At 46.0% G+C, this 15,822-nt stretch overlaps 1 protein-coding gene across 1 annotated transcript in view; it reads right to left on the bottom strand.

The window, feature by feature from the left end:
• myo5c (myosin VC) overlaps positions 1–15,822 on the bottom strand; it is a 60,997-nt gene that overhangs the window by 26,011 nt on the left and 19,164 nt on the right. Inside the window, exons 11-20 of the mRNA XM_078427171.1 lie at positions 14,143–14,224; positions 12,299–12,439; positions 10,910–11,035; positions 9,580–9,663; positions 7,361–7,495; positions 7,111–7,208; positions 6,043–6,129; positions 5,043–5,154; positions 4,235–4,446; positions 1,065–1,230 (exon numbers count right to left, since the gene is read on the bottom strand). Of these exons, the coding sequence (XP_078283297.1) occupies positions 1,065–1,230; positions 4,235–4,446; positions 5,043–5,154; positions 6,043–6,129; positions 7,111–7,208; positions 7,361–7,495; positions 9,580–9,663; positions 10,910–11,035; positions 12,299–12,439; positions 14,143–14,224 (1,243 nt within the window). The remainder of the gene's footprint in view (positions 1–1,064; positions 1,231–4,234; positions 4,447–5,042; positions 5,155–6,042; positions 6,130–7,110; positions 7,209–7,360; positions 7,496–9,579; positions 9,664–10,909; positions 11,036–12,298; positions 12,440–14,142; positions 14,225–15,822) is intronic.

Raw genomic sequence — 15,822 nt, 5'->3', positions numbered from 1 at the left:
TCAGCAGTTGAGAAAATAACATCTATTTTGTGGATTCTCACATTAAAACAAAATGCTGGAGAAAAGCAGCAATGGGCTACGTTCTAGGGTTGCCAACTGTCCCGTGTTAGCCGGGACATCCCGTATTTTGGGCTGAACTTGTTTGTCCCGTACGGGACCACCCTTGTCCCGTATTAGTAGGGTTGCCAACTTCCACACTCCCAAATAAGGGACAAAAGGTGACGTCACCGCCCCGGGCCCCACGTGACCTCACCCAGCCATCGGCCACGCGCTCCCGTGCCGGGCGGCCGCCATTGGTGGAGCGGGAGCACGTGGCCTCTGGCCGGGTGACGTCACCCTTTGTCCTGTATTTGGGAGTGAGGAAGTTGGCAACCCTACTGTGTTCACCACTTTCGGCAGGTTCAGGTGGACAAGCGCAGAGCTGTTGCCATGTCAGGTTGAGATTCAAATACTTTCGATAGTGCATCTGCAGGTTTAGTTTAGTTTCGAGATACAGTGCAGCAACAGGCCCTTTGGCCCACAGAGTCCTCAACGACCAGTGATGCCCGCACGTTTACACTACCCTGCACACACTAGGGCCAATTAACCTACAAACCTGTACTTCTTTGGACTGTGGGAGGACAACGAAAATCTCAGAGAAAACCCACGCAAGCCCCAGGGGAGAACTCCGCAGTCAGGATCAAACCCGGGTCTCTGGCGCTGCGAGGCATTAGCTCTACCACCACTCGTGAAAGTCCTACTTGGACATGCCAGATCTACTCAGAAGCCTCAGAAAATGCGCTTTGCTGATCACCGCCCCAGCGTGAATGGCTCAGATTAGGTTGCTGGTCTGAAGAAGGGTCCCGACCCCGAACGTCACCTATCCATGTTCTCCAGAGACGCTGTCTGACCTGTTGAGTTACTCCATCACCTTGTGTCCTTTCTAGGTTGCTGGTGACATGGACGCCTAGGAGCATGAAGCTATCGACCATCTCCACAGCAGCTCCACGGACAAGGACAAGCGGCAGACCAACGCTCTCATGTTGGAGTTGAGCGGGTTGCTCAGCAGCTGGCTCTGGTCTTACCTTCTTGTAGCGTCTCCGGGCCAGCCAGCCGCGGGTGTGGGACTGGATCACCACGGTGGCCACCATGACCAGCCGGTAGAGCCGCCGCGCCAAGCAGCCCCGCCAATGCTTCTGGATGATGCCGGCCGCCCACGCTTGCTTCAGGGTCGTGGCCGTCAACACATGCCTTCAATTAAACAAACGCACCCCCTCATTAGCCGCGGCTGCCTCAGGTTCACCACGCACAACTGCATCTTAATCCACGAGATGAAGACCACAGCAGAGCAAATAAATTGTTAACGTCTATCCTTCACGGGGAATAAAATGCAAGGTAATAAGTGATAGGAGCAGAATTAGGCCGTTCGGCCCATCGAGTCTACTCCGCCATTCAATCATGGCCTATCTATCTCTCCTCCTAACCCCAATCTCCTACCTTCTCCCCATAACCTCTGACACACGCACTAATCAAGAATCTTTCCATCTCTGGAGGTGTGAAAACGCACACCTCCAGATTCAGGGAGAGTTTCGTCCCAGCTGTTATCAGGCAACTGAACCATCCTACCACAACCCGAGAGCAGTGCCGAACTACTATCCACCTCATTGGTGACCCTCAGACTATCCTTGATCGGACTTAGCTGGCTTTACCTTGCACTAAACGTTATTCCCTTATCATGTATCTATCTATCGATACACTGAAAATGGCTCGATTGTAATCATGTATTGTCTTTCTGCTGGCTGGATAGCTCGCAACAAAAGCTTTTCACTGTACCTCGGTACACGTGACAATAAACTAGACTGACTGATTTTACCTTAGAAATATCCACAAATATCCACAGTGGGGTCACAAAGGGGAGTAAGACAACATAATCCAGAGGCAGCTAGAGAAATGGATACAGCTACAGCTTTTGAAAGACATTTGGATAGAGATAAGGATAGGAAGGGTTTGGAGCATTTTGGGCCAAATGAAGGCAAATGGGTCAGCATGGACAAGGTGGGCCGAAGGGCCTGTCTCCATAAAGCTCCTTGACTCCAAAACATAATGTGATCTTCCACAGTATTTGTGTATTAATATCCAAGAGGAAAAACGTTTTCAGTCAGAGAGTTGTGAATCTGTGGAATTTGCTGCCTCAGAAGGCAGTGGAGGCCAATTCTCTGAATGCATTCAAGAGAGAGCTAGATAGAGCTCTTAAGGATAGCGGAGTCAGGGGGTATGGGGAGAAGGCAGGAATGGGGTACTGATTGAGAATGATCAGCCATGATCACATTGAATGGCAGTGCTGGCTCGAAGGGCCGAATGGCCTCCTCCTGCACCTATTGTCTATAAGACAAATAGATATTGGAATCCATAGGGATTATTAATAGTCATATTTTCCCACTTAAAATTATGTAACAACCAAAAAAATATTTCCAAAGGATTGATGCATCGTATCAGAGAAGGAGGCAGGTCTATCCCCACTTCACATCACTAATGCCCCAAAATCCATAGAAAATAAACTCTTTAAAATGATTTGAGTTGCCTTTCATGCCATTGCTACACTAGAGGTGTGTGCACTCACTTATCATCTCAAACTCTGGTATTTATTCACAAAATGCTGGAGTAACTCAGCATGTCAGACAGCATCTCAGGAGAGAAGGAATGGGTGACGTTTCGGACCCGAAACGTCACCCATTCCTTCTCTCCCGAGATGCTGCCTGACATGCTGAGTTACTCCAGCATTTTGTGAATAAATACCTTCGATTTGTACCAGCATCTGCAGTTATTTTCTTACATCTCAAACTCTGAAGTACAATTGGAATAAGAAGGAATTGCAGATGCTGGTTTATGCCAAAGAATGGCATAAAGTGCCGGAGTAACTCAGCGGGTCAGGCAGCATCTCTGGCGAAAATGGATAGGTGACGTTTCGGGTCTGGATCTTTCTTCAGATTTCAGTCCCGAAACGTCACCCATCCATTTTCTCCATAGATGCTGCCTGACCCGCTGAGTTACTCCAGCACTTTGCGTCCATCTCTGATGTAGAATTGCCCTGAAAATCTTTCAAAGTTTTTTAAAGTTAAACCTTAAAATTTAAATTCAGCAGTAAGATTATCCTAAATGTTCTCATGTGTGAAGTGAATAAATAGGTCAGCATTAGTAACTTCAACAACGAGGTTAATCCCTGGGATGGCGGGACTATCATACAGTATGAGGAAAGATTGGAAAGACTGGGCTTGTATTCACTGGAATTTAGAAGGATGAGAGGGGATCTTATAGAAACATATAAAATTATAAAAGGACTGGACAAGCTAGATGCAGAAAAAATGTTCCCAATGTTGGGGAAGTCCAGAACCAGGGGGCACAGTCTAAGAATAAAGGGGAGGCCATTTAAAATTGAGATGAGAAAAAGCTTTTTCACCCAGAGAGCTGTGAATTTGTGAAATTCTCTGCCACAGAAGATAGTGGAGGCCAATTCACTGGATGAATTTAAAAGAGAGTTAGATAGAGCTCTACGGGCTAGCGGCATCAAGGGGTATGGGGAGAAGGCAGGCATGGGTTACTGATTGTGGATGATCAGCCATGATCACAATCATATCATATCATATCATATATATACAGCCGGAAACAGGCCTTTTTGGCCCACCAAGTCCGTGCTGCCCAGCGATCCCCGTACATTAACACTATCCTACACCCACTAGGGACAATTTTTACATTTACCCAGCCAATTAACCTACATACCTGTACGTCAATGAATGGCAGTGCTGGCTCGAAGGGCCGAATGGCCTCCTCCTACACCTATTTTCTATGTTTCTATGTTAACCCTCTCTATCCCTGTTTTTTCAAGAGAGGGAGTTAGATATAGCTCTAAGTGCTAACAGAATCAAGGAATATGGGGAAAAAGCAGGAACGGGATAATGACTTTGGATGATCAGTCATGATCACATTGCATGACGGTGCTGGCTCGAAGGGCCGAATGGCCTCCTCCTGCACCTACTATACTTTCTATGTTTCTATATTATAATTCTACATATTCTCCTATTAAAATAGTTTTATTAAATTTTGCAATAGTTTTATAAAGCAAGCAATAAATTCATGTTAGCGGGCAGTGATCCTAAGGTATGTCTGAAGAAGGGTCTCGACCCGAAACGTCACCCATTCCCTCTCTCCTAGATGCTGCCTGACCCGCTGAGTTACTCCACCATTTTGTGATACCTACCGTATGGTACGCTGCCCACGAACATACTGCTGGATGATAATAGTAGCTTGTTTGAGTGTGAGGAACTTTTTCCGTTGAATCCAGCAGCGTAGATTTTTCTGAATGGTGACCGAAGCTGCCCTAAGTCTATCTGCGCGTAGTTTTTCCAAATAGGCCACCTGCCCTGCTCGGAAGAAAATCTTTGTTTTACCAAAGTGAAATTGGTTTGAATCCTGCAAGGAACAAAATAATTATCATTCACTAAAATAAAATAGCAAGACTTAAATCCAATATGCTTGGTGTGCAGAGCACAAAATTGAATTGAATTGAAAGATACAGCATGGAAACAGGCCTTTCTGCCCATTGAGTCCAAGCTGGCAAAAGGAACTGCAGATGCTGGCTTACACTAAAGGTAGACACAAAATGCTGGAGTGACTGCGGGACAGGCTGCATCTCTGGAGAGAAGGGATGGGTGACTTTTCCCGTCCCGGAACATCACCTATTCCTTCTATCCAGAGATGCTACCTGTCCCATTGAGTTACCTCAGCATTTTGTGTCTATCTTCGGGTCCATGCTGACCATTGTTTGCCAATTCACGCTAGAACTATGTGATCACATTTTTGCACCCCGTCTCTACACATCAGGACTAAATTCTTAAGGCCCAACAATTGCACCTGCATGTCTTTCCACAGCATCAGACATCACATGTTGGTCTGAATGGGGCAAGTATCAGAACTGTGATCAGTTGAGAAAAAAAGTGTTGCCACTGACGAGGGTTAATAATAAGTTGGACGACAGTGTTTTAACCGCGTATCCTTTGCATACCGACCTGAATTAAACGTTGCAAGACCTCTTTGCAAATCTGTTTTTTGTCCTTTATTGCCAAATCGTGTTGCGACATCAAAATACCATAACGGCTGAAGAACTCAAAGTATGTCCATCTGAAAACGAAATATTTATATTTATGTTTTGCACAACTTCACTTGTTCCCCCCAGGGTAGAGAATTTAAAAAGTAGAGGACGTAGGCTTAAGAGGAGAGATTTAAGAGGGGCCTCATGGGGCAGTCTTTTCCACCCAGAGGTTTGTCTGTATCTAGAACGAGCTGGCAGAGGAAGCTTTAGACTTTAGAGATAGAGCGTAGAAACAGTAAGAAAAAAAAACTGCAGATGCTGGTTTAAATCGAAGGTAGACACAAAATGCTGGAGTAACTCAGCGGGTCAGGCAGCATCTCGGGAGAGAAGGAATGGGTGACGTTTCAGGTCTCGACCCAAAACGTCAGCCATTCCTTCTCTCCCGAGATGCTGCCTGACCCGCTGAGTTACTCCAGCATTTTGTGTCTACCAGCGTAGAAACAGGCCCTTTAGCCCACGCCAACCAGCAATCACCTCGTGCATTAATTAGCACTATCCTACGCAACAAGGACAATTTTACTACTTTACCAAAGCCAATTAACCTACGAACCAGTCCATCATTGGAGTGTGGGAGGAAACTGGAGCACCGGAGAAAAATCACGTGGTCACAGGGAGAACGTACAAACTCCGTACAGACAGCGCCCGTAGTCAGGATCGAACCCAGGTCTATGCCGCAGTAAGGCAGCAACTCTATCGCTGTGCCACTGTGTCACCTTATAGAACTTTTAAAAGATGTTTGGACATATATATATGGTTAAGAAAGGTTTTGATGGATGTGGGCCAAATGTAGGCCAATGGGACCGGCCCAACCTGCCCACCTGGTCGGCATGAACAAGGTGGGCTGAAGGGCTGGTTTCCCTGCTGTACAGCTTTGTGATTCACACAGTCATGACTGGATGGCAAAGGCTGGTGTTTACCTGGAAGGATAACTCTGGGCGCTGATCCGAATCGTCTCCAGTACGCCACATGCTCTCAGCTGCTGGACCACTCTCTTGGAATCATATCTACAAATCACAAGTTGAGTTTAGTTTAGAGATACAGCGCAGAAACAGGCCCTTCTGCCCATCGAGTCTGTCCGACCAGTGACCCCCCGTACATTAGCATTATCCTGGACACTAGCGACCATTTACAATTTTACCAAAGTCAACTAACCGACAAACTTTTTATAGGTTTAAGGTGAGAGGAGAGTGATTTAATACGGACCTGAGGGGCAACTTTTTTAGTTTAGAGATACTCCGTGGAAACAGGCCCTTTGGCCCACCAAGTCCATGCTGGCCATTGATCATCCGTACACTAGTTCTGTGTTATCCCACGTTGGTATCTTGCACACTAGGGACAATTTGACAGAAGCCAATTAATCTGCAAACCTGCAGTTCTTGAGTGTGGGAGGAAACCAGAGCACCTGGAGAAAACCCACGTGGTCACAGGGGGAACGTACAAATTCCGCGCAGACAGCACCCGTAGTCAGGATCGAACCAGGGTCTCTGGCGCTGAGAGGCAGCAACTCTGCCGCTGTGTCCTAAAGTCACTGTATTGAATTTGAAATTGATATTTTGCTCGCGGTTTAAGATTAAGTATTATAAAAGGACTGGACAGTCTAGATGCAGGAAAAATGTTCCCAATGATTGGGAAGTCCAGAACCAAGGGCCACAGTCCAAGAATAAAGGGGAGGCCATTTAAAACTGAGATGAGAAAGAACTTTTTCACCCAGAGTGTTGTGAATTTGTGGAATTCTCTGCCACAGAAGGCAGTGGAGGCCAATTGACTGGATGAATTTAAAAGAGAGTTAGATAGAGCTCTCGGGGCTAGTGGAATCAAGGGATATGGGGAGAAGGCAGGCACAGGTTACTGATTGTGGACGATCAGCCATGATCACAATGAATGGCGGTGCTGGCTCGAAGGGTCAAATGGCCTCATCCTGCACCTATTTTCTATGTTTCTACGTTTCATTTTGGAACCAACTTTAAGAAGTCAGGACAACTTACTCAAATGGGACCTTGGAATCATTTGGTTTAATGCATCGTACGTAGTGAGGAGTTGTGGCATTGAGGGTCTCCATCAGCAGGTGCAGAGAACTACGAAACTGGAATTAATATAATTTAAAGAGGGTTAGAAAGTCAAACATTTATTTCTTGTTTATTAAATAATTTTAATATAATTTAAGCAGGATTTTAAAGGTTTTTTAAAAATTCACGACTATGTTAGAAGATCTTACTGTAGAAGAAACAACTGTACCTTACTGCCGACTGTGGTCCTGTGTTGCTTGTTAAAGGACTTGAAGCCCGTTCTCGCCGCCCGAACTTTAATGTTCGCATTTAGGTTCCCCTTGGACGAATCATTGTCTTGGAAGAAATTAGCCAGTAGATGCAACTGTGTAATTAAAAAAAGCACAAAGACCAGATTTATTGCAATGTATTTTAAGCCTTGCATGCTGCATGCAATTCGATGTTCCTGCACTTGTACTCTTTCATAGAGACATACAGCATAGAAACGGGCCCTTTGGCCCAATTAGTCCATGCTGAGCAAGATGCCCCTGGTTTAGGGTTGCCAACTGTCCCTTATTAGCCTGGACATCCCGTATTTTGGGTGAAATTGTTTTGTCCCATACAGGACCACCCTTGTCCCGTATTAGGCCCGGGGGGGGGGCGCTGTAGGCCCGGACGCTGTAGGCCCGGACAGTGTAGGTCCCAAGGCCCGGACGCTGTTGGCCCGGACAGTGTAGGTCCCAAGGCCTGGACGCTGTAGGCCTGGACCCTGTAGGCCCGGACGCTGTAGGCCCGGACGCCACCTAACGGAGGTTGCATAGCAACCCGCCTCCCGGCCCAGGTGGCCGCCATTGGTGGAGCGGGAGCACATGGCCGCTGGCTGGGTGAGGTCACGTGGGGCGAGGGGTGGTGACGTCATCTTGTCCCTTATTTGGGACTGAGATGGTGTTAAATCAAATTCTTTACCTTCAGTCTGAATAATCACACGTGATACTGGATTAGAACATCAGATTTATTCCACCATGGGGTTGTTCCCGAGAAGATCTCCAGACACAACACTAGTGTCTGAAGAGATCTCAACTCAGGGGAGGGGAAGAACAACTTCTCCACCATTGTTTACTTTTTTATACAGAAAAAGAGAGGTGTGACAAAAAGAAATCAAGGACCAATTACACATCTAATACAAGGACCAATTACACATCTAATACAATTCCCATGGTTACAGAGAAGACAAAATCATTGATACAGGTCACATGCTCAGAAACCAAACCATTAATATAAGTCACATGTTTTTAGAGAAACGCATCAATTTACCTAGAGTGGATTCAAAACTTTTCCTACTTTCACACGCACCCAAATAAGGAGTTGTTACTAAGAAAGAAACTTTCTTATCTCTCTAGACGAGCAATCTCGTAGCTGCATGACCTTGCTTTACTGTTTCAATACACAGCACTCGCACAGTCAGACAGAGTAGTGGGAGAGGACAATAGCCCATCTCTTCTGTACACTCCTTATCATTCGTAAAGGGACAAACACATTCTGTTCCCAAGGATAACATTTCTGCCACGAGCATCCATCTTACTGCTTTCCACTAAAATAAGCATTCATTTTATATTAGCTAAAACAACAAAAGAAACCATCTCTACTACAACAAAATATAATATCTCTAATTGACAATATCAGCTAATAGCATAGATTCTCAATAGTACCCTGGTTTCATTTGCCAACAGATAAGACTCTTGATTAGCACGGGTGTCAAGCCTTTTCTCCCCAAGGTGCTGCATGAATCTGACTTCCACACAAGGCATAGTCACCCTGTGTGAGATCACAGTGCAAGAGATGGAACCAAATGGATTTCCAGACAAGAAACAATGCAGGGATGCTAAGTCCAGCTGGGTTGTCTGTGGGTGAACTAAACAAGGTTTGGAACGGAATGAACATCTGCAGCGATGCGAGATCAGCAGCCTGCCTTGTTCTTAAAAGGGTAACATTTCTCTCTATGACACAGTACTTTTTTCGTGATGGCATGCACCAGTGCAGCAAGCCAGCACCTCTAAAACATCAAACAACATATGTTTATCAATAGTGCGATCACCCTGTACACTAACCTACGCCCACCAGGAACAATTTTACAACTTGTGAAATCCAATTAACCTACAAACCTGCACGTCTTTTGAGTGTGGGGGGAAACCAGAGCACCTGCAAAAACCCCCGTGGTCACAGGGAGAACGTACAAACTCCATACAGACAGCACCCACAGTCAGGATCAAACCCAGGTCTCTGCTGCTGTAAGACAGCAACTCTACCGCTGTGCCATTATGTGCCGCCCCTGATTATTAATGCATTGTGTTTTTGATCATTGTGTATTTATCTTTGTGTTATTGCGTGTTAAGTTGCAGCAAGTAAAAACTTCAATTAAATACTCCTGACTCTCTTAAACTATGTTACATTACAGAGATGGTCACAAACCTTACTTTTCTTCAGTACATTGATGAGTTCTTCGTACAGAGTGTCTCTGTTTTTCTCCAGGAATCCTTCACATTCATATTGCACCTTGTCGAAATAAGATACCACCATTATTCCAAGCCTCTAATTGAACAAATCTCTTATTTTAGTTTAGTTTAGTTTAGAGATACAGCGCGGAAACAGGCCCTTCAGCCCACCCCCAAGTCCGCACCGACCAGCGATCCTCCCACACTAACACTATCCTACACACACACTAGGGACAATTTTACATTTATGCCAAGCCAATTAACCTACAAACCTGGACGTCTTTGGAATGTGGGAGGAAACCAAAGATCTCAGAGAAAATCCTCGTGGCCACGAGGAGAACGTACAAACTCCGTACAGACAGCACCCGTGGTCAGGATCGAACCCAGGTCTCTGGCGCTGTAAACATTGCAGGGCAACAACTTTACCGCTGCGCCACCTGTTTTAGTTTAGATTATTGTCATCACATGTACCGAAGTACAGTGCAAAGCTTTTATGTCGTGTGCTGCCCAGTCAGTGACAAGACTATTCATGATTACAACCAACTCGTCCACAGTTCAGTTCTGTTTAGTTTATCGACACGTGTACGGAGGTACAGTGGAAAGCTTTCATACAGGATAAAGGGTATAATGTTTAGCGCAAACTTATGTTTAATACTTTGCTATTAGTGGAAATCATCAAGGGCAAGGCAGAGTCAGAGGCAGATCAGATAATACTATACATTCATACAATCACGCCATATTCATCTACAATAGAAAGAGCAATAGGGAAGATACTGAGTGCAGAATGTAGTTCTCAGCATTGTAGCACATCAGTTCCATAGACGCGAAGATAGACACAAGATGGTGGAGTAACTCAGCGGATCAGGCAGCATCTCTGGAGAAAAGGAATGGGTGACGTTTCAGGTCGAGACCTTTCTGCAGTGAAGATGGGTCTCGACCCAAAACGTCACCCATTTCTTTTCTCCAGAGATGCTGCCTGTCCCGCTGAGTTACTCCAGCATTTTGTGGTGTAAACAGCATCGGCAACTCCTTTCTACACAGTTCCATAGACAGAGTGTGAGATGTACAAAGGAGTGGAGGTGAATTGGAGAGTGCCCTTGCCCATGGAAGGACCATTCAGAAGCCTGATAACAGAGGGGACGAAGCTGTTTCTGAGTCCGGTGGTGCTCGCTTTCAAGCTTCTGTACCTTCTGCCTGATGGGATCAGGGAGGAGGAGGAATGACCAGGGTGGGACAAACCTTTGATTAGGTTGGCTGCTTCTCTAAGGCAGCGTGAAGTGTAGAGGGTGTGTATTGGAACCACTCACCTTGTCAGCAAAATGCAGGATGATGAAAGCCCTCCTCATCATTCTGGGCTTCTCAAAGAGAGGGCTTTTGTTTAAGTAGTTATTCTCCAGTTTCTGAAGCCAGTTTTCCTCTGTTCCCTGCGGCAGCTGTGTAGACAACATGGAGAGACACGTAGTTGGTGGAAAGACAACAGACCATTGGCATCTACAAAGTGCTGGAGGAACTCAGCGGGTCAGGCAGCACTCTGTGGAGGGAGTGGACAGACAATGTTTCGGGTCAGGACCCTTCTTCAGACTCATGTGGTCCTCGATTCCGATCCAAAACATTGCCTGTCCATTCCCTCCACGGATGCTGCCTGACCCGTTGAGTTCCCCCAGTTCTCCCTTCGTGTTTTGTCCAAGATTGCAGCATCTGCTTGCGGCTCCAATGGTAATTTGACTGTTAGCAGCCAGTTATGGATTGCTGACTGCTGCAACAACAACAACAAGAATGATCAGTGGCATCATTCAAGCTCTTTCCTTTGGACTTCACAGCAGTTACATAATCATAGTTCACTGGAACACAGACCATTACCACTCTTACATCAGTCCCCCACATCTCCCAGAGCATGGTTTATGGTTCATTCCATCACACACACCCGATGTACTTCACTGTTTCTCAAGGGTTCTTGGGTAACCAAAATAATGCATAATACTGCCATTTTAAAGTCCCATCATTTCTCCACCAATCCACATTGCAATAAAAAGTGAAGTGAACGAGCACAAATAATCTCCTTAGTTTTGGAGACACAAGAAACTGTAGATGCTGGAATCTGGAGCAAGTCACAAAGTGCTGGAGGAACACAGCTGCCCCTACAGGCAGCATCAGTGGAGGGAATGGGTGGGCAATGTTTCAGGTCGGGAGTAGGGGGGAGAAAGTTGGATAAGAGAGGTGGGGACATGACCAAGCCTGGCGGGTGATAGGTGGATACAGGGGATGGGGGTGGGGGGGGGGGGGGGGGGGGGGAGGGGGAAGAAGGGGTTGACAACTGGCAGCTGGTGACAGAGGTTAGAGGTGAAAAGTAGACAAAAGGGTGTGAGGTAAGGAGAGGAGGGGTGAAATGTGGAGCCGGAGGGAGAGGTACGGGTGAAAGTGGCAGTGGGGTGGGAGGAAAGAGGGTGGATAAAAGGGAAATGGCAGACTCTGGGATGAGAGATGATCGTGTGGAGGAGGGGATGGGGAGAGGAGCAAAGTGACCAGGGTGGAGGGAGATGGTGGGAGGAATGTGTGAATGCCAGGGTGGAAGGGGTGAGTGACTTGATATTGGAGAAGTCAACGTTTGTACCTTTGTGTTGCGTGCTGCCCAGGTGGAACATGGATTGCCAGCGTCTCTCAAGCAGTCAACAAGTATTTAAGAACTTCCTACTCACCAGACATTCCTCATCCAGCAGCTCCAATATACCCATTTTAGCTTCGATCAAGTCAATGCATGGTTGGTTATCATTGAACTCTATCAAGGTCCATGGGATGTCCTCCTTCATGTATTCATCTTGTTCCAGTTTAAACACATGCTGGAGAAATTATTATATTTATAAGCTCACAAGGGATAGGAGTAGAATTAGGCCATTCAACCCATCAAGTCTACTCCACCATTCAATCGTGGCTGATCTATCTCTCCCTCCTAACCCCATTCTCCTGCATTCTCCCCATAACCTCTGACACCCGTACTAATCAAAAATCTATCTATCTCTGCCTTAAAAATATCCACTGACTTGGCCTCCACAGCCTTCTGTGGCAACGAATTCCACAGATTTACATTTTAAACGTTTAATCCTAATTTTTTAAATATTATAGTCAGTTTAGCTTCTTATTGGCACGTGTACCATGATATCATATCATATCATATCATCATATCATATATATACAGCCGGAAACAGGCCTTTTCGGCCCTCCAAGTCCGTGCCGCCCAGCGATCCCCGCACATTAACACTATCCTACACCCTCTAGGGACAATTTTTACATTTACCCAGCCAATTAACCTACATAGACTGAAAAGTTTTTGTTTGTATGCTATCCAGTCAAACAAAGACTATACATAAATATAATTAAGTCTTCCACAGTGCAAAGATAAAGGGTAAAGGGTACAACAGCCTATTTAAAGCATTTAATCAGGAAACATCACAGCTTGGTTTGGAAACAGCACCATCCAAGGCCGCAAGGTATTGCAGAGAATTGTGGATGTAGCCCAGATCGTCACACCAACCAACCTCCCTTCAATAAACAATAGACAATAGGTGCAGGAGTAGGCTATACGGCCCTTCGAGCCAGCACCAACATTCAATGTGATCATGGCTGATCATTCTCAATCAGTACCCCGTTCCTGCATTCTCCCCATTCCCCCTGACTCCGCTATCCTTAAGAGCTCTATCAAGCTCTCCCTTGAATGCATTCAGAGAATTGGCCACCACTTCCTTCTGAGGCAGAGAATTCCACAGATTTACAACTCTCTGACTGAAAAAGTTTTTCCTCATCTCCGTTCTAAATGGTCTACCCCTTATTCTGAAACTGTGGCCCCTGGTTCTGGACTCCCCCAACATTGGGAACATGTTTCCTGCCTCTAACGTGTCCAACCCCTTAATAATCTTATACGTTTTGATAAGATCCCCTCTCATCCTTCTAAATTCCAGTGTATACAAGCCTAGTCGATCCAGTCTTTCAACATACGACAGCCCCGCCATTTTGGGACCTCACACTGACACCTTCCATTGACACCTCACACTGCCTCATCAAGGACGAGTCGTACCCTGGCCTCTCCCTCTTCTCCCCTCGGGGGGGGGGGGGTGGGGGGGGGGGGGGGGAGGGGGGGAAGGTTTAGAAGTGTGAAAACGCACACCTTCCCAGCTGTTATCAGGCAACTGAATCATCCTACCACAATCAGAGAGCAGTCCTGAACTACGACCTACCTCATTTATGACCCTCGGACTATCCTTGATCGGACCTTGCTGGCTTTACCTTGCACTAAACGTTATTCCCTTATCATGTATCTATATGCTGTAAATGTGATCATGTATTATCTTTCCGCTGACTGGTTAGCACACAACAAAATCTTTTCACTGTACCTCAGTACACACGACAATAAACTAAACTGTAACGGTGACATTTAGTGCAAAGATATGGGTAGTCAAGTACAGTCATTGTCACTGTTAATCAAGGATAAAATTATAATCAAAATGACAAACATAATACAAATGAAGTAGGCATTCCAAGCACTCACCAAATTAAATTGCTGTTGCAGTTTCTCATTGGCATAATTTATACAGAACTGTTCAAAACTATTCATGTCAAAGGTTTCAAACCTAAAGGGATACAAATAACAACCTTTCTTTCTTGTCTTTTGAACGAACATTTATATACTAAAACTCTCATTTGTTTGTTTGTTTGTTCCTGAACTACAGCCCAAACGGTACACGATAGCGCGACAATTTTAGGCCCACCTTGCTCACCGCCGTCCCTTTGGTGCTAATGGAAGTTTCAATGAAACTAGTGTTATATTTTTAAAGTTTAAATCTATCTCCTAGGGAGGGAGGGGGGGAGGAGGGAGGATAAGGGGGGGTTGAGGGGATGGAGTGGAGGGGGAGGGGAAGGGGGGGGGAGGAGAGGGTGCTGCACCAATCCAGGAGAGGTTTGGGCCCACCGAGTCCACTTGGTCTAGTATTACAATAAAAACCCAAGCCACACAGTCAGATTCACCAACACCTTGTGTCTTTTGTTGTAAACCAGCATCCACAGTTCCTTTCTGTCTATAGACTCTGCTTGCTGGTACAACGGCCACATTTAACCAAGGGTTAGAGGGTTCAATTTTGAGCAACTTGTTGCTATGTCCACCATAACACCAACTACAACACAGTGCGGCACGGTGGCGCAGAGGTAAAGCTACTGCCACGCAGCGCCAGAGACCCGGGTTCGATCCCGACTACGGGTGCAGAGTTTGTACATTCTCCCCGTGACCTGCGTGGGTTTTCTCCGAGATCTTCGGTTTCCTCCCACACTCCAAAGACGTACAGGTTTGTAGATTAATTGGCTGGGTAAATGTAAAAATGTCTCTAGTGTGTGTGTGCGTATGTGTGTAGGGTAGTGTTAATGTGCAGGGATCGCTGGTCGGCGCGGACTCGGTGGGCCGAAGGGCATGTTTCCGCGCTGTTTTTCTAAACCAAACTGAACTAAACACCAAGTGCGGTTCCACATTAGACACCATGGACTGAGGAAAAATCATGTCATTCATACGGAGAGTTTAGAGGGCCAAATAATCGACAGAATAATGAAAGGTCTAGATAGAGTGGATGTGAAGAGGATATTACCAGTAGTGGAACAGTCCAGGACTAAAGGCCACTACCTCAGAATAAAAAGACGCACATTTGGAAAGGAGATGAGGAGGAATTTCTTTAGCTAGAGGATGATGAACCTATGGAATTTATTCCCACAGATGGCTGTGGAGGCCAAGTTATTGGGTATTTATAAAATGGAGATTGATAGGTTCTTGATTGGTCAGGGCATCAAGGGTTACAAATGGAAATCAGGAGAATGGGGTTGGGAGGGAAAAATAGATAATCTATGATCGAATGACAGTACAAATTTGATGGGCCAAATGGCCTATTTCTGTTCCTATGTCTTATGGTTTTATACAGGCAAACTGCATTAGCCTGGAATGTCAACATTGTCACCATGGACATGGAGGGCCGGTTTCCTCTCTGTACAGCTAGCTGTATGACTCTATGACTTGAATTATGTGTGGCACGGTGGCAGAGCTACTGCCTTACAGCGCCAGAGACCCGGGTTCGATCCTGACCACGGGTGCTTGTCTGTACGGAGTTTGTACATTCTCCCTGTGACCGTGTGGGCTTTCTCCGGGTGTTCCGGTTTCCTCCTGCACTCCAACTGCGTACAGGTCTGCAGG

The sequence above is a fragment of the Rhinoraja longicauda genome, chromosome 33, assembly GCF_053455715.1.
Source record: "Rhinoraja longicauda isolate Sanriku21f chromosome 33, sRhiLon1.1, whole genome shotgun sequence".
NCBI lineage: Eukaryota > Metazoa > Chordata > Chondrichthyes > Rajiformes > Arhynchobatidae > Rhinoraja > Rhinoraja longicauda.
Note: the sequence above shows the minus strand (reverse complement) of the source record. Positions and strands in the feature narration are given on the sequence as shown.